Source organism: Jaculus jaculus, chromosome 13 (genome assembly GCF_020740685.1).
Source record: "Jaculus jaculus isolate mJacJac1 chromosome 13, mJacJac1.mat.Y.cur, whole genome shotgun sequence".
Taxonomy (NCBI): domain Eukaryota; kingdom Metazoa; phylum Chordata; class Mammalia; order Rodentia; family Dipodidae; genus Jaculus; species Jaculus jaculus.
Window position 1 is genome coordinate 11,763,765 of NC_059114.1, and position 18,707 is coordinate 11,782,471.

Below are 18,707 nucleotides of genomic sequence, written 5' to 3' on the forward strand. Positions count from 1 at the left end.
GTGATTCTCAGCAAGGGAGTAGTTCCACCCACCTTCCTTCTGTGAAAATACCACTGGCCTGGAAACAGACGAAGCACTTGTCTGAGAAGTGTGTGTTCCCAACCTGCTTCCTCCTTAGTTATTGCTTCGGGAAAGTGTCTCGTGTATTGTCACCTCTCCGTCACCATTTAGGTGTCCTGTAGGCTGTCCTGACAATGTCTGTACAAATATCCTCTTTTCCAATGGCATCTTCTCTCATAGCTGGTCAGCCCTCTGTTGGCAGCCATAGTCTTCTGCCCAAGGTGAGCAGTTCTTGTCTTCTCAGTTCAGTTTTGGTTCTTAGCACTTAAAGAAGAGTAGCAGCGGGGGGGGGGGGGGGGGAGGCATGGCTCCCAAAGAAAGTAGGGAGGAAGAGATTTATGTCCAGAGCATCAAAATCCTACCAACCCTTCTGTTTCAACCTCCCCAGTGCTGGAATTAAGAGTAAATTTCAGGGCCGGAGAGATGGCTTAGTGGTTAAGGCACTTGCCTGCGAAGCCTAAGGACCCAGGTTCAATTCTCCAGGTCCCACATAAGCCAGATGCACATGGTGGCACATGCGCCTGGAGTTCGTTTGCACTGGCTAGTGGCCCTGGTGCACCCATTCTCTCTCTCTTTCTCCCCCTCTCTATCTCTAATAAATAAATAAATAAAAATATTTAAGAGTAAATTTCTGCTGGGCATGGTGGTGCATGCCTTTAATCCCAGCCAGCACTTGGGAGGCAGAAATAGGAGGATCACTGTGAGTTCAAGGCCACCCTGAGACTAGAGTGAAACCCTACCCTGAAAAGAAAAAAGTACATTTGGGCTGCAGAGGTGACTTAGCAGTTAAAGCACTTGCTGAGAAACCTAAGGATCCAGGTTTGACTCTCCAGATCCCATATAAGCCAGATGCACAAGGTCACACGAGCACTCAAGGTCACACATACATACACAGTGGTGCACGCATCTGGAGTTTGATTGCAATGGCTGGAGGCCCTGGTATACCAGTTCTTCTCTTTCTCTCCCCGCCCTCTCTCTCTCTCTCTCATTAAAAGAGTAAATTTGTTTATTTCTTCCCGGCCAAGTTGACACACACCTGTAATCTAGCTCTCAATGGGCAAAAGCAGGGTAGATCATGAGTTTGAGACCAGGCTGGGCTACATAGTGAAGCCTTGATTCAAAAAACAAAACTAGCCAGGCGTGGTGGCACACACCTTTAATTCTAGCACTTGGAAGGCAGAGGTAGGAGGATGGCTGTGAGTTTATGGCCACCCTGAGACTACATTGTGAAGTCCTGGTCAGCCTGGACTAGAGCAAGACACTACCTCAAAAAGCCAACAACAACATAACACTAGGGCTGGAGAGATGGCTTAGTAGTTAAGGCTCTTGCCTGCAAAGCCTAAGGACCCAGGTTCAGTTCCCTAGTACCCACGTAAGCTAGATGCACAAAGTGGCATATGCATCTGCACTTCGTTTGTGCTTGTTGGAGGCCCGGGCACACCTTTTCTTTCTCAAATAAAAAAATAAAATAACAATAAAAGAACTAAATGAGGCCTAATTTTAACACTTGGATTTTTCTTTATAAAAAAGCCAACATAGAGGCTGGAGAGATGGCTTAGTAGTTAAGGCACTTGCCTGCAAAGCCTAAGGACCCAGGTTTGATTCCCTAGTAACCACATAAAGCCAGATGCACTAAGCGGCACATGCATCTGGAGTTCATTTACAGAAGCTAGAGGCCCTGGTGTGCCCATTTTCTCCCTCCCTTCTTCCTTCTCTCTCCTTGCAAATAAGTAAATGAATAAAATATTTTTTAATGCAAACATGACTTACAAGAGAGAAATATCAATGTATCCTCAATCTTGACTTGTTCCTTGTTTGTTGTTGTGGTTTTGGCTTTTTGTGTGTTTACTAATTCCTGGTTAAATATTTCTGAGTCTCACTTGGAAATGGTAGTTGAAAGCTATTTAGGAAGCCTAATGTCGGTTCATGATCCTCTCTAGCTTAGACTATGGTGGCTCTCCCATCCCTGTGCCTGTGATCCTGTGCCAATGAGCTGGAAATCCAGGGACATCCGAGAGTCTGGAGGAAACAGCACCACAGACCTCAAGCCTCTACACAGGCCTTCTTTGCAGTCTCTTCATGACAGTCTGTTGGATCTCGGGGTCAGGAGGGACTGAAGCATCTCTCTGCCCATACTCTGACATCTGAACTTTTCTCCTGGTTCTCATGACTTTGCAATGCCACTTTGCACCTCCCCTTCAGCCTGGCACTTACGCTAGACTACTTGCCCCTTCACCTTGGCACTCACTACTAGACTACTTGCTCCATTCTGGGTCAGGTCTGGTTATTTTTTATTATTATTATTATTTTTAATTTTTTATTTATTTATTTGAGAGCAACAGACACAGAGAGAAAGACAGATAGAGGGGGAGAGAGAGAATGGGTGTGCCAGGGCTTCCAGCCTCTGCAAACGAACTCCAGACGCGTGCGCCCCCTTGTGCATCTGGCTAACGTGGGACCTGGGGAACCGAGCCTCGAACCAGGGTCCTTAGGCTTCACAGGCAAGCGCTTAACCGCTGAGCCATCTCTCCAGCCCAGGTCTGGTTATTAAACTGAGCTTAAATGCCCTTCCTGGGACTGTGCTCTTTGTCCTTGATGAAACTTGTCCTCTCTCTAGATTTATTCGTGGCATAGTAGGTCAGTGAACTTGCTGAAAGGTTCGTCTTAGTTGAATCCACATCTTTATCAACATTGTCAGCCTACTAGAAGCATTTGCACTGTCAAATCTTACCCGTGGAGTACGTACGCAGCCAGCGAGATCTGAAGCTTATGACCACATATGAGCAGTACACTTCCTTGGGTGTCCACTAGGTCAGCCTGTTCTGGTAACATGCCAGAAGGCAGAAAGAGATGTGCGAGTTCACTGCTGGTGTTTGTCAAGTGTCTGGGACTTTTCTACCTGGGGAGGAGAACATGGTGTTCAAGACCAGAGAACAAACCTTTCTTTGATTTAGGCTGTGAAGTAAGTGGCTACAGACAGTGTCATGAAGCACAGACAGAATCTAGCTTTGATGAGTCTTTTAGTCAGAACAACCAAGTGAAGGTCGAAGTGTGCCCTAAGTGTTCTCGGAGCGCAGGGGCCTCGCTGTGAGCATTAGTGAGGTTCGTGACTGAAGCTGGGAGGCAGGAACAGAGGAAAGAAGGAGGACACAAGGTGGCTAGAGGAAAAACAAGAGAGAAATTTTATTTATTTATTTATTTATTTATTTTTGGTATTTTGAGGTAGGGTCTCACTGTAGCCCAGGCTGACCTGGAATTCACTATGGAATCTCAGGGTGGCCTCGAACTCACGGCAGTCGTCCTACCTCTGCCTCCCGAGTGCTGGGATTAAAGGCATGTACTACCACACCCAGCGTAAGAGAGAAATTTTAAACCGTTCTCAGCCATATACCACTTGATCCTCACCTCTCCTCTATGAAATACCTGGGCTGCCACATCTCGGTTAGTAGCCCAGGCTGGCCTCAAACACCCGATCCTCCTGCCATCTGCCTCTAAAGGAATTTCCTGTTGGTGTGCCCCACCACACCTGGGCACACCTCAGTCTGTAAGTAAGGAATTGAACCAGGTGGGGGAACATCATTCCCACACACACCAAACGAGTATGACAGGAGCCTAGATCTTCCCACTCCACATTCCAGACTTCCTCCTTTTTGCACATTCTCTTGTTGGGAGAATTGTCAGTTTGCCTGGATGCCGTTAAGTGTCCTAGCTAACGCCCTCCTGTGCCCATGGCAGATGCTCATTAAAACCGCCGAGTTAGGAGCCATTCTATCTTGTCGGCGCTAAAAGCACTCAGGGCTCCTGCCTGCAGAACCCAGAATGGAGCGGACTCCTTCAGGTAAAGAAAAAGCGTGGTGGAGAACAAGAGCAGGCACTAATTTACAGAAAGCCTCAGCGTATGACAGTGTCCAGAAAGGCGGAGCAGGACCTCAGCAGGTATAGAGTAGGGTACCACTCTTCGTTATGAGGTTTCCTTTCTTTTTTTTTTTTTATGAGGTTTCCTTTCTTTTTTATTTTTTTATTTTTTTTATTTTTGGTTTTTTGAGGTAGGGTCTCACTCTAGCTCAGGCTGACCTGGAATTTACTCTGCATTCTCAGGGTGGCCTCAAACTCACGGCGATCCTCCTACCTCTGCTTCCCGAGTGCTAGGATTAAAAGGGTGAACCACCACGTCCAGCTAAGTTTCCTTTCTTGAGAGCAGATTGTAGAACTGATGCCTTCCTGGGTGGGAACCAGGAAGGTAATACTTCCTCCTGACTGCTGAGCTGTTTCTCCTTGGGTCTGTTTGTGGGTCACTGAAATAAGTTCCGGGGCTCCGCCCAGCTGGGGTTCTGACTGCTCCCCCGCCCCCACCTTCCCCAGGGCACACAAAGGTGGGCTAGATTAGGAGAGGTAACCTTCTGCACAAGCAGCCGAGGCTGGAGGCCTCGTAGACCCAGCAGTTCCATATCTGCACACTTGGTTGATTGCTCCTCTGCCTTATGCCACTCTTCCCTCTCTCCTTGGCCCTTCCTGTGTGCTGGCACAGCTGCCACGGTCCCCGAGCAGAGGACTGTGACCCTGGATGTGGACGTGAACAACCGCACTGACCGGCTGGAGTGGTGCAGCTGCTACTACCACGGCAACTTCTCGCTGAGTGCCGCCTTCGAGATCAAGCTGCACTGGATGGCCGCGACCGCCGCCGTGCTCTTCGAGATGGTAAGGCCTCGCGGGCCAGACCTGGCTCCCATCCCTTCGTGGTGCTGGGGATGCTCTGTAGAGATTCCTGTCACTGCCATTTATCTGTCAGTTCCTGTTACCTTTCACGTAGTCGTTTAAAAATTAAATATAGTAAAAATAAATTAACGTATAGATTAAGGTCTGTCAACCATAGCGTTCCTGACCTCACTGGCTACGTGGTCATCTGTTACGGGAGAGTGTTGTGTGCATTTTAGGTTGCTGAGCAATATCCTGGCCCCTATCCGCTAAGTGCTAGTAGCATACCCTCCCCCCCCCAGTGCTGTAACCTAAACTGTCTCCAGAAATGGGCACATGTTCCAGGGAAGAGCGGTTACCTCCCCTAGTTGAGGCTCACTGATCCAGACTGAAAAGAAAGTCTCTCCTCTTCCTCACGTCCTGGGACTTCCATTTACAAGCAGCCACCACTGCCACTTAATTTACGGGGCTCGCAGAGACGAGATCCTGCGTGCGCAGACTCATGCTAGGCCAGTATGCGGCTCGTCACCACGGTACGAGTACTTGGGATACCGAGGCAAAAAGATTACTGCAAGTTCAAGACCAGCGTCAGGTACATGAGCTCCAGGCCAGCCTGGCTAGGGGAGACCCTACCTCAAAAACAGCAACAGCAACAACCAGCGGTGCTTGTGAAACCTTAGGAATTCAGTCGGTCAAAGTAGAGGTCTCGGTGGTAGTGTTACATTGTTATGAATGTTCCTGGGGGAAATAAGTGCAATTCCCTTCAATTTTTTTTTTGCAGAATCATTTTTTTAAATTTATTGTTTTGATGGGCACTCCAGGGCCTCCAGCCACTGCAGATGAACTCCAAAAGCATGTCCCACCATATGCATCTGGCTCGTGTGGGTACTGGGGAATTGAACCTGTCCTTGGGTTTTGCAGGCAAGCATCTTTACTGTAAGGCAGCTCTCCAGCCCCAGAATCATTTTTACTTTATTTTTAAGTCAAGATAAGGCCCAAAGAGTATCTTTTTTAAAAAGTTTTTTTAAATGTTTTATTTTTAAAATTTTATTTATTAGAGAGAGGGAGAGAATGGACATGCCAGGCCTCTAGCCACTGCATACAAACTCCAGATGCATGTGCCACCATGTGCATCTTGGCTTACATGGGATCTGGAGAATCAAACCTGGGTCCTTAGACTTCACAAGCAAGTGCCTTAACCACTAAGCCATCTTTCCAGTCCTCTTTTTTTTTTTTTTTTTTTTAATTTTTCATTTGTTTGAGATGGGATCTTGCTATATTATCCAAGGTGGCCTGGAGCTCTGGGCTCAAGTGATCCTCCTGCCTTAGCCTCCCAGATAGCTGAGACTACAGATGTTGGCCTCCACCCTCCGCTTACATTTCTTAAAAGTAATAGTTGACCTTAGCCTAGGACCACCACCTCAAAAAAATAAATGCAGATTTTATCTGTATGCCAGAACTACATTCATGAGCTTGTTTCTGGGTTTTGTTGTTGTTTTTTTTTTTTTTTTTTCCCAAGGTATAGTTTCACTCTGGTCCAGGCTGACCTGGAATTCACTAGGTAGTCTCAGGGTGGCCTCGAACTCATGGTGATCCTCCTACCTGTGCCTCCCGAGTGCTGGGATTAGAGGCGTGCGCCACCATGCCCAGCTCTATTGTATAATTTTTTTTAAAGATTTCTCAACAACTAGATATCACACTGCTCCCTAAGAAATCGATTATGAAAAGTATTAAAGAGAAGTTTGGCTTTTGGGCAGATGGATTTGGGCATTTCCCAGAGAGTAATCTGGCCTCTACGTGATGACTGATCACTTGGCCAGAGGCTGATAGTCATCTCCCGCTCCGCGGATGATTGTTTCGTTAGTTGATGCTCTCTTTACTGATCTCTTAGTCCATGACAGAATGAGAAAGATGCAACCTTTGTCCTGTGACCTTCCTCCAACAACCACAGAACAAGAAGGGACTCAGCAGTCTCAAGTCAGTTTTCATTGTAAAAGAAACTCTGACGTTGAGAAGCTCAGGCCACAAAGAGGAGCTGTGCGCTCCCCTGAGTTGCCGAGCATTCGTCAGAAAGAAAAGCAACGCTGTGAACCGAAACAGTGAACATGCCGGTCCATACGTATGTTGCCACTGGCAGGTTTGCTCTTTGGGACCATAAGTTTTTTCTCTTGTCTGTGAGAACTTGAGGATGACACTGTCTCTGCCTTTCACCAGGTCCAAGGTTGGCATCGAAAAGCTACCTCCTGTGGCTTTTTGTTAGTCCCGGTTTTGGAGGGTCCTTTTGCGCTGCCCAGTTACCTGTACGGCGATCCCCTGCGAGCCCAGCTCTTCATCCCACTCAACATCAGCTGCTTGCTCAAGGAAGGCAGCGAGCACCTGTTCGATAGTAAGAGCTTCCCCCATCTAGAGGGTCTGTCTGTTTTCTCTCATATGTAGAATCTAGGTTTTAAAAAAAAATGATTACATATATACTCATATAGATCTATGACGTGAGTAGAAAGAAGGACTCTTTGGGAAGAGGAAGAGGACTAATGGAAGCAGGGCACAAGAGAGGGCACTGAGGTAGAGTACAGTCAGAGTGCTTGCGTGAAATGTCATAATGAAACCCATCATCATGTACAGTGAACTGATACCGTAATAAAAAAAAAAAACGCAGTAAGACCACAGGCTAGTTAAGAAAGCCATGGGGCTGACAGGATCTGGATGTCGCGTTTTCACTTAGTGGCTGGATACTCCCAAACAAATCACTTAGTGGTTCTGAGCCTTGAATTCCCTTCTCCTTAAGTGGCATGACAAGAGCTGCTTCTGTGACAGCGCCGGAAGACCAGAGTAGACCTGTGAGTGGGAGACGGTGTCATGTACTGTCATCTCTAGCAACACTGCTCTGCGTGCCCCCTCTTCTGTGCCCCAGCCTATTTGATATGGCAGCAGGGATGTGGCCGTTAAGGGAGGTGTTCACATGCTACTTCATACAAAAAGGCCCTGAAAGAAGGCGTTGCAAGCAGAGGAAAGGAAGCAGTACCCTATTGTGAAAACCTGCAGTGTGTCAGCCCTCGGCTCCCTTAATCTCAAGGAAGGCAGGCAGAGCAGGAAGAGACTCAGCAGGACTCACTCAGAGCCCTTCCCCCTGACACAGGGTTGTCACTCAGAGCCCTTCCCCCTGACACAGGGTTGTCACTCAAGGCCCTTCCCCCTGACACAGGGTTGTCACTCAGAGCCCTTCCCCCTGACACAGGGTTGTCACTCAGAGCCCTTCCCCCTGACACAGGGTTGTCACTCAAGGCCCTTCCCCCTGACACAGGGTTGTCACTCAGAGCCCTTCCCCCTGACACAGGGTTGTCACTCAGAGCCTTCCCCCTGACACAGGGTTGTCACTCAGAGCCTTCCCCCTGACACAGGGTTGTCACTCAGAGCCCTTCCCCCTGACACAGGGTTGTCACTCAGAGCCCTTCCCCCTGACACAGGGTTGTCACTCAGAGCCCTTCCCCCTGACACAGGGTTGTCACTCAGAGCCTTCCCCCTGACACAGGGTTGTCACTCAGAGCCCTTCCCCCTGACACAGGGTTGTCACTCAGAGCCCTTCCCCCTGACACAGGGTTGTCACTCAAGGCCCTTCCCCCTGACACAGGGTTGTCACTCAAGGCCCTTCCCCCTGACACAGGGTTGTCACTCAGAGCCTTCCCCCTGACACAGGGTTGTCACTCAGAGCCCTTCCCCCTGACACAGGGTTGTCACTCAGAGCCCTTCCCCCTGACACAGGGTTGTCACTCAGAGCCCTTCCCCCTGACACAGGGTTGTCACTCAGAGCCCTTCCCCCTGACACAGGGTTGTCACTCAGAGCCCTTCCCCCTGACACAGGGTTGTCACTCAAGGCCCTTCCCCCTGACACAGGGTTGTCACTCAGAGCCCTTCCCCCTGACACAGGGTTGTCACTCAGAGCCCTTCCCCCTGACACAGGGTCGTCACTCAGAGCCCTTCCCCCTGACACAGGGTCGTCACTCAGAGCCCTTCCCCCTGACACAGGGTTGTCACTCAAGGCCCTTCCCCCTGACACAGGGTTGTCACTCAGAGCCCTTCCCCCTGACACAGGGTTGTCACTCAGAGCCCTTCCCCCTGACACAGGGTTGTCACTCAGAGCCCTTCCCCCTGACACAGGGTTGTCACTCAGAGCCCTTCCCCCTGACACAGGGTTGTCACTCAGAGCCTTCCCCCTGACACAGGGTTGTCACTCAGAGCCTTCCCCCTGACACAGGGTTGTCACTCAGAGCCCTTCCCCCTGACACAGGGTTGTCACTCAGAGCCTTCCCCCTGACACAGGGTTGTCACTCAGAGCCCTTCCCCCTGACACAGGGTTGTCACTCAGAGCCCTTCCCCCTGACACAGGGTTGTCACTCAAGGCCCTTCCCCCTGACACAGGGTTGTCACTCAGAGCCCTTCCCCCTGACACAGGGTTGTCACTCAGAGCCCTTCCCCCTGACACAGGGTTGTCACTCAAGGCCCTTCCCCCTGACACAGGGTTGTCACTCAGAGCCCTTCCCCCTGACACAGGGTTGTCACTCAGAGCCCTTCCCCCTGACACAGGGTTGTCACTCAGAGCCCTTCCCCCTGACACAGGGTTGTCACTCAGAGCCTTCCCCCTGACACAGGGTTGTCACTCAGAGCCCTTCCCCCTGACACAGGGTTGTCACTCAGAGCCTTCCCCCTGACACAGGGTTGTCACTCAGAGCCCTTCCCCCTGACACTGGGTTGTCACTTAGACCCCTTCCCTCTAAAACAGGGCCGTTAGTCTTAGTGGGAGCACAGGGGGTCATCCTGATAGGTCCCTCAACCCCAGTGCACCAAGCAGGGCAGATGAAAAGAAGGGCTCTCCTTCACAGAGCACATTGGTCTTGGTTACAAGCATTCATTTTAGGCAAACACATAAATAGTTCCTAAAGATCTTTCTTGAAATTCACCAATACCTTTGAAAGCAAAAACCTAGAAATGTCAATCAGTTAGGAGCTCATAGGTGTGAAGATTATAAATCTGAAAAAATTTTTGTGTAAGGAAATGTTTTCTTCCCACATCCTTGTAAGACTGTGTTATGGTCAACCCAGAAAACCAACCCAGAGGATGAGGATTGCCTGCCAGTTAAGGCAGGGCAAGGTTAGTGTTCCAGTGCTTTTCATGTGACAGGCTGCCATGTTAGTAACTTTCAGTTATCATAACCAAATACTTAAGGCAGGAAAGAAGGGTTGAGTTTGGCTTACAGTTTGAGGCTATCGTGTCATGGGGGGGAGGGTATGGTGGCAGGAGCTGGAGGCAACTGGTCACATTCAGTCAACAGTGAGGAAGTAGAGAGTAATGGATGCTGCTCTTCAGCTTGCTCACTCGCTCTCTCTCAATCTCTCTTTTTTATTTATTTATTTTATTTTATTTTTTGGGGGGGGGTCTTTCGAGGTAGGGTCTTACTCTAGCCCAGGCTGACCTGGAATTCACTCTGTATTCTCAGGGTGGCCATGAACTCACAGCAATCCTCCTACCTCTGCCTCCCAAGTGCTAGGATTAAAGATGTACGTTACCACGCCCAGTTGCTTTCTTCTTTTTATTCAAAAGACCCCCAGTCCATGGAACGATGCTGCCCACAATTAGGGTGGGTCCTCCCACCTCAGTTGACCTAATCTGAAAACTTCCTGACGGACGTTCCCAGAGATCTACCTCCATGGTGATACCAAATCCCATCAAGTTGACATCTAGAGATTAACTTACACTGCCCTAGTGGTTCCGAAGGCTTCCTGTGTATTCTTTGTTCATGACTTACAAGACTTATTTGTGTAGACACAATGTCTTTGAGAGCTTGTCTGGAGATGCTAGCAGGGGAGTGCAGCTGCTCATATGCCCTTGACTGCAAAATGGTCGTCCTCTATGAGAGAAGGTTGTCCTCTTCAACCAGACACATAGCACTGGGGGCGGGGGCACGCATGGAGCGGTGAAGGAGAAAGGGCACCATCTCCTAGCCAGCCAGATCAGCCAAATCAGTCCTGGCAGTCAGCTGGGTGACAAATGTCATGGCCAGATTGCCTCACATCCTAGACACAAAAATAAAAAATAAAAATATATATATATATAACTGGTGGGGAGGGTTCAAGGTAGGGTCTCACTCTAGCCCAGGCTGACCTGGAATTTACTCTGTCATCTCAAGGTGTTCTCGAACTCATGGCAATCCTCCTACCTCTGCCTCCCAAGTGCTGGGATTAAAGGAGTGTGCTACCACACCTGAATAATTTATTATTTTTTTTTATTGACAACTTCCGTAATTGTAGACAAGAACCCATTACCATGGGTAATTCCTCCCTCCCCTCACTTTCCCCTTTGAAATGCCATTCTCCATTATATCCCCTCCCCCTCTCCATCAGTCTCTCTCTCTCTCTCTCTTAGTTGTTTGTTTATTTTTATTTATTTATATGATAGAGAGAGAGAGAGAATGGGCACACCCGGGCCTCCAGCCACTGCAAATGAACTCCTGGGGAATCAAGCCTTGAACCAGGGTCCTTAGGCTTCACAGGCAAGCCCCAATCAGTCTCTCTCTTATTTTGATGTCATCATTTTTTCCTTCTTTCATTATGGTCTTGTGTAGGTAGTACCAGGCACTGTGAGGTTAGACGCAATGTTTTAAGTGACAACTTGGGTTCCAGCTGAGTCCCCAGGTCCCCCCTGCACCAGAGTTCATAGATTTTGGGGTGTGTGGAGTGTGCAAAGTCCTTTAATGGCACAAGCATTGTCGTTTAGCCTCACGGCATATGCGGCTGAGAGTACGGTCATGCAGTCCTGCAGTGTTGAACGTCACGGTCCTGTCAGGCAGCTGAGAGCAGGCTGCTGCTCATGGTAGCAGTGGGAACACGTTGGGGCCGCCCAGGGCTGCCTCACACTGTCTAGAGCTGCTGTCTTCATGGTGACAGCGCAGGATTCCCCATAGGGTAGGCATACTGCTGAAGGTTCACCCTGCCGGTTGTTACCCAGTCTTCTGAACCAGCATCTTCAGTTGGTTGCCATGGTTACAGCTGGAGGAAAGGAGTCCTAGCTTAAAGGAATAAGGACTCAAATCCAAAATTCTATTTTCTAACCTCCATGCCTCTTCTCTTCCTGTCTTCTCCACTTCTTGTAATAATGAGTTCAGAATCTTAAAAATCTGACAAATATATGGTGTTTGTGTCTTGTCTAGAATCCTCTCATCTTCCTTTAAATAGAAAATCCTAAATAAGGACAGAGTAACAAGGCTGCTTCAGGCATCCCTCGTCTTTGGGCTGTTGACGCAGTGGCTGCTCTAGCCCTCAGCCCCTTGTCCGGAGAGCACCCGGCCTCCACTGCCCGCGCCGTGTGACACAGCCCGCTCACCCTCCACCACGCTCACTCCTGCTCTCCTCTGCCACCCCGTCGGAGTGAGACTGCCGCAAAGTAGTGGGTGATGGAGGAGGGGACCCGTCTGCTCTTTCTCTTCCACAGCTGATCCCTTCTCAAAAACTGTTGTTGGTTTTTTTTTCTTTTCTTTTTTTGTGGTTTGTGGTTTTTTGAGGTAGGGTTTCACTCGAGCCCAGACTGACCTGGAATTCACTCTGTAGTCTCAGGGTGTCCTCAAACTCACAGTGATCCTCCTACATCAGCCTCCTGAGTGCTGGGACCACCCTGGGCTACACAAGTATATGTATCAGTGTACTTCCTTCAGCTTCTGGTGAGGAATGTCATTAGAATAATTCTTAAAAAGAAAAAATAGGGGCTGGAGAGATGGTTTAGTGGTTAAGCACTTGCCTGTGAAGCCTAACGACCCTGGTTCAAGACTCGATTCCCCAGGACCCACGATAGCCAGATGCACAAGGGGCCGCACACATCTGGAGTTCGTTTGCAGTGGCTGGAGGCCCTGGCACGCCCATTCTCCCCCTCTCTCTCTCTCTGCCTCTTAATCTCTCTGTCACTCTCAAATAAATATAAATAAAAATAAACAAAAAAAAATATTTTTTAAAATAGGACCAGTGCCAGATGTGGTGGCACACGCCTTTAGTCCCAGCACTTGGGAGGCAGAGGTGGGAGGATTGCCATGAGTTCAAGGCCACCCTGATAGTACACAGTGAATTTCAGGTCAGCCTGAGCTACAGTGAGACCCTACCTTGAAAAACCAAAAAAAAAATATATGTGTGTGTGTGTGTGTGTGTGTGTGTGTGTGTGTATTATATATACACATACACACACACACACATATATATATATAGTTTATTTATCTATTTGAGAGAGGGAAGGGAGAGAGAGAGAAAGAGAAGGAAGGGAAGGGAAGAGGCAGATATGTAGAGAATAGGCCTGGCAGGACCTCTAGCTACTGCAAACAAACTCTGGACACATGCACCACCTTGTACATCTGGCTTATATAGGTCCTGGGGAATTGATCCAGGGTCCTTATGCTTGGGAGGCAAGTACCCCAACCACTGAGCCATCTCTTCAGCCCTAGGATAAGCCTTTTTTAAAAAAAAAAATATATATTTTTTATTTATTTATTTATTTATTTATTTATTTATTTATTTATTTATTTATTTGACAGAGGGGGAGAGAGAGAGAATGGGAGCACCAGGGCACCCAACCACTGCAAATGAATGCTAGACGTGTGCACCCCCTTGTACATCTGGCTAACGTGGGTCCTGGGAATTGAACCTGGGTCCTTTGACTTTGCAGGCAAACGCCTTAACTGCTAAGCCATCCCTCCAGCCCTAGAATAAGTCTTTTTTTGTTTGTTTGTTTGTTTGTTTGTTTTTTTGAGGTAGGGTCTCACTCTAGCCCAGGCTGACCTGGAATTCACTATGTAGTCTCAGGGTGGCCTCGAACTCACGGCGATCCCCCAACCTCTGCCTCCCGAGTGCTGGGATTAAAGGCGTGCGCCACCTAGAATAAGTCTTATATTGAGTTACAGTAGTTCACATTGGCTCCTGAGAATTTGCTGCCTTTCTAGACTCTGCTATAACTTAGGGGAGCACACAGCTGTCCTTTCTGTGACCTTGAAATGGAGCAGAGCATAGGTGCAAGGGACAAAAATATCTAAGAGTAGTGAAGAGTATAGGGACGGGGGGAATTACAAACCTTGTGATCACAACTTAACACTTATTCCTTATTCCGTTCAGGCTTTGAACCAGAAACGTACTGGGATCGAATGCACCTTTTCCAAGAAGCCATTGCACACAGGTTTGTCCCTTATCAAGAGGGAGTAGTAGGAACAGAGCAGTCTCTATTTCCAATAGAAGTAACAGAAGTGAAACCCAGTCAGTGTGTTTTGTTCCTGGGAGAAGGGGTCTGACCTTCCAACGAGAAGTTCACTGCGTACCTCCATCAGGACTTGGCCTTGATGTCACGGATAAACATGACCGTGCCAGTTGTGTGGTGGTGGTTTTCCAGGCCTCGTTGCCTTTTCTTCTAGTTAAGGGGAGAGCTTAAAGCTCTCTCCAAAGCCTCCCACAAGAGCCTAAACCACGGTGAGCAGGACATAAGGTGAAGTGAAACGTAACAGTTTTCAAGAGACCCTGCCCGTGTGTTGGAAAACAATGGATGGTTAAAACAAATGAATGAGACAGTAGATACTCTTGGCATCTGAGGTGTAAGCTGGGAAAGCTTTTCCTGGGCTCAGCTCCCTCCCCAGCAAACCATGCGGCCTCCACATGTGGCTAGGTCGGGGTCCAGTCGCTGCTACGCGTTACTCGTGGTGCGGGCGAACCTCCTCGTCTTGCTGCAGTGACCCTGTGCTCTTCACGTCGTCCAGGGCGTCTTCAACTGCTACCACGTGTGCCCGCACCCCCTGTACACCTTAGCACAGCCACAGGGCGAAGCCCAGTCTGACCTTCTCCCCAAAGCCGGTTCCGTACTGTAGACCATACCCACTCTGCCTCTCACCCAGGCGCTCAGCAAAGGCACAGGCAGGTAATTTCCTCCTCCTAGTAAAAGAGTGCAGGTTTGGGCCATGCGGGAGAGAGCACAGTGGTCATTGGAAAAGGGCCCTGCTAGGCCGGGTGTGGTGGCACACACCTTTAATCCCAGCACTCGGGAGGCCGAGGTGGGAGGATTGTTGTGAGTTCGAGGCCACCCTGAGATTACATAGTGAATTCCAAGTCAGCCTGGACCAAAGTGAAATCCTATCTCGAAAAAAAGGGCCCTGCTGCAGGAAGCAGACAGGCCTGTCTCCATGAGCATTGCTGAGGGAGCTTGGAAGTCCACGGCAACTTCTGGAGCTAAGCCTTCCTTTCTCACTCTCGTAGTGGTAGTGGGCTCAGTAGTCATTGGGAAGACCCCAGCTTGTTGACAAGCTGGCAAGCAGCTCTCACATTGCTTGTCTTCCGCCTCCTCGGGCAGTCACTGCACTCGACTGGCTGGTGTCACTTGGGATATGACCTTTACTGCCGAGTCTGCTTTCTCTCCTTACCGTGTCTTATTTTCCTGACCCTGCTTGGCTAAGATGCTGCCCATGCTGTCTTTAAGTTGCTGGCCTATGCTCTTCAGCCTGCTTTTGACCCTCTGATTTCCTCGTGGTCCTTCCAAGCAGTTCCCCAGCTGCCTCTGCCCCGTCACCCTCTCTCTTGTAACCCGAGCCCTCCCTCCTCTGCGCCCGTCAGCATCTCCTTCCACCAGGGCACAGGGACGCTGTACCTGGCACCGTCCCGTCCAGAGCAGAGCTTTTTACTCATTGCTTCTGCTTGTTTGCAGTGCTGGCATTGCACCCAGGTCCTCTGGTTGGTCGTTAGACAAGCACTCCACTGCTAAGCTGCATCCCCAGCTCTACTTTTAGCTTGTGCACAGGCCAGAACTCCAAGTGGGAATGTGACTCTGAAATGATCCATTAGCCCACCTAGAGTGTCCATTTCAGAAGAAGCCCATCTTCCCAGGATCCCCCCTGCAGTGGTTCCCAGTTGCTCCTTCAAACTTTATCTGGGTAGTCAGGGTGAGATTAGTACACCCCCTTGTCTGGGATGAGTGCCCCTCACCTTCACTGTGGCTCTGGCTTGCCCCAGGTGGACAGTGAAATACCCAGAGATTGTTTGGCTAAATTGTGTGATTTTTTTTTTTGGGGGGGGGAATGTTTTGAGGTAGGGTCTCACTGGAATTCATTATGTAATCTTGGTGGTCTCAAACGTACATTGATTCTTCTACCTCTGCCTCCCAAGTGCTAGGATTAAAGGTGTGTGCCGCCACAGCTGGCTAATTTTTTGTTGTTGTTTGAGGTAGGGTCTTGCTCTAGCCCAGACTGACCTGGAATTCACTATGTAGTCTCAGGGTAGCCTCAAACTCACGGTGATCCTCCTAGCTCTGCCTCCCAAGTGCTGGGATTAAAGGCATGCATTACCACACCTGGCTTAAATTGTGTTGTTGTTTTTTTTTTTTTTTAAATAATCATTTGCTGGGCATGGTAGCACATGCTCAGCACTTGGGAAGCAGAGGTAGGAGGAGTGCCGTGAGTTCAAGGCCAGCCTGAGAAGACTACATAGTGAATTTAAGGCCAGTGGGCTAGAGCATGACCCTACCTCAAGAAAACAAAAAGAAAATAAATGAAAGAGAGAGGGGAAGGAGCCAACAGATAAGGAAGATGTCAGGGTACATTAACCCATTCACACATTTTACACACTTCATTCCATGTGTTCTGTGGTACATACTTCGTGAATGCCAGTGTGGACTTGGCAGTTAGAGGATACGCACAACACTTCCCCAGAGAGCTCAGTTCAGGAAAGACCAGGGCCCAGCCAGGCATGGTGGCGCACGCCTTTAATCACAGCACTCGGGAGGCAGAGGGAGGAGGATCACTGTGAGTTCAAGGCCGCCCTGAGACTACAGAGTGAATTCCAGGTCAGCCTGGGCTAGAGCGAGACCCTACCTCAAAAAAAAAAAAAAAAAAGAAGAAGAAGAACAGGGCACTTTACCTCCTATGTCACTGCTGTCATTACATAACCACCACCACCCCACTTAGAGGGCACAAGCCACATCTGTTAGCACATCCTTTACATCTCTTAGTAGGTAGGACTGTAATAAATGTGCTTTTGGAAATAGAAAAACCAGGAATAGAACAAGCTATATAGATGAGAAGTAGAACGGAACAGAACAGTCACAGATGAGAAATGGCTTTCTTCTGCCCATTTCCAGAGAACAGCAACGCAGAGAGTCCCAGCTTGCTGATCTTCATTTTTAAGGGAAGAGTCTGCATGAAGACACTTCATTCCATTTCAGTACAGGCCTTTCTCGAGGCCCTTCTGAGCGGTTATCGCGATAGCAGTGGGGAGAAAAGAAGCATGATCAGGGGGATGTGTGGAGGGACAAGCGGCCAGCTAGGACCCTCACTCCAGCGAAAGGCAGCGTGAGGGTGGAGATGGGCAGGGCCGCCAGGAAGGCTAGGTGGGCATGTGTGGAGCAGGGAAGCTGGATGAGGAGGCTTCCACTCACTGCAGTTACCTGGTGGGGCAGGGAGCAGGAGAGCTAGGGGGCCAGAGCGGCAAGGGAATCGTTGAGACAGGGAGGACGGAAACGAGTGGCATGGTCCCCTCGGAAGGAAGCCTCGCCCATACCGCTGCCTCTCCAGCTGTCAGGAGTCGTCTTAGCCATATTGTCCCCTTGTTTCTTTAGCTATTACGACCCAAACCAGTGTGTTTCTACTTCCCCACAGGTTTGGGTTCGTACAAGATAAATACTCTGCTTCTGCTTTTAACTTCCCTGCTGAGAACAAGCCTCAGTACATCCATGTTACAGGTGAGCGGCGAGGGGCAAAACACTGAGCGGGTGCATGGGTCCCTGGGACAGGCACTGAGGAGGCCCCCACCCCTGCTCTGAGCCTGTGGCGACAAGACCACCTCATCCCATTCCCCAGCCTCCCAGCGGCTGCCACACAGGCCTGCCCTTTGCTCTCTTCCCAGGAACAGTGTTTCTGCAGCTGCCCTACTCCAAGCGCAAATTCTCAGGGCAGCAGAGACGGCGGCGGAACTCCACCAGTTCCACCAACCAGAACATGTTCTGCGAGGAGCGGGTTGGCTATAACTGGGCCTACAACACCATGCTGACGAAGACATGGCGTTCCAGTGCCACAGGGGATGAGAAGTTTGCTGATCGGCTGCTGAAGGACTTCACGGACTTCTGTATCAACCGTGACAACCGGCTGGTCATGTTCTGGACAAGCTGCCTGGAGAAGATGCATGCCAGTGCCCCGTGAAACCAAGCTGCCCACACGCACTGAGGACAAGGCTTTGGGTGGCTCTAGGTGTTGGGTATCAGTTTGCCATACTTCGTTTTGGCCTTGTTGAGACTAGAAGCAGCTGCCACCATCCAGATTGTGCCAGCAAGTACCCAGAGCAGGTGGGAGACACAGATTGTCCGTGGGAGGGCATCAGTCTCTGGGGATGGAGCAGGCAGCTCCCATTAGTGTCCTTTTCCTCCGTCAGCCAAGAACGAATCGGAACAGAACCTGCGGCTTCCCACCCAGCAATGTGCAGTGTGTAAGATAATCCTGTGAAATAATGTACCATAGACTCGTACCAACTGTATATATCTGTACAGATGAGACGCAAATAGAGCTCTACGTGCAGCATGTCTGTGTCCGGTCTTGTTCCTGACAGCAGTCTTACTCTGGCTGGACAGGCATGCCAGGTTGGTGATGTAGCCCCCAGTGGCAAGAGATCTTCAGGAGTTACTGTCCTAGAGCTTGGCTACAAGTTGATCATCCATTAATTTTCACAGGCCCTTGTGCACAAGCAAGGATGGATACCTCTGGACAGGGCCAGGGAGTAGATCATACACAGCAGGCAACTGTGGGCTGGTGCCATCAGAGATGAGCCTTGCTGGGCGGATGAGCCCAGCTCTGGGATGCAGACATGATGGCATTTTGACAAATGTCTGAGGAAAGCTTCTATTAGCACTTTGTCTTAAACCCCACTGTTTAATAGGTTAAGACTCAGCCCCAGGCAGTCAGC

At 49.5% G+C, this 18,707-nt stretch overlaps 1 protein-coding gene across 1 annotated transcript in view; it reads left to right on the top strand.

Annotated features, from left to right (window-relative positions):
- Positions 1-18,325, top strand: part of Depdc5 (DEP domain containing 5, GATOR1 subcomplex subunit) — a 126,475-nt gene extending 108,150 nt beyond the window's left edge. The window contains exons 39-43 of the mRNA XM_045132446.1: positions 4,589-4,758; positions 6,970-7,141; positions 13,896-13,956; positions 17,411-17,493; positions 17,658-18,325. Coding sequence (XP_044988381.1) covers positions 4,589-4,758; positions 6,970-7,141; positions 13,896-13,956; positions 17,411-17,493; positions 17,658-17,950 — 779 coding nt within the window. The 3' untranslated portion in view covers positions 17,951-18,325. The remainder of the gene's footprint in view (positions 1-4,588; positions 4,759-6,969; positions 7,142-13,895; positions 13,957-17,410; positions 17,494-17,657) is intronic.
- Positions 18,326-18,707: the final 382 nt, after the last annotated feature.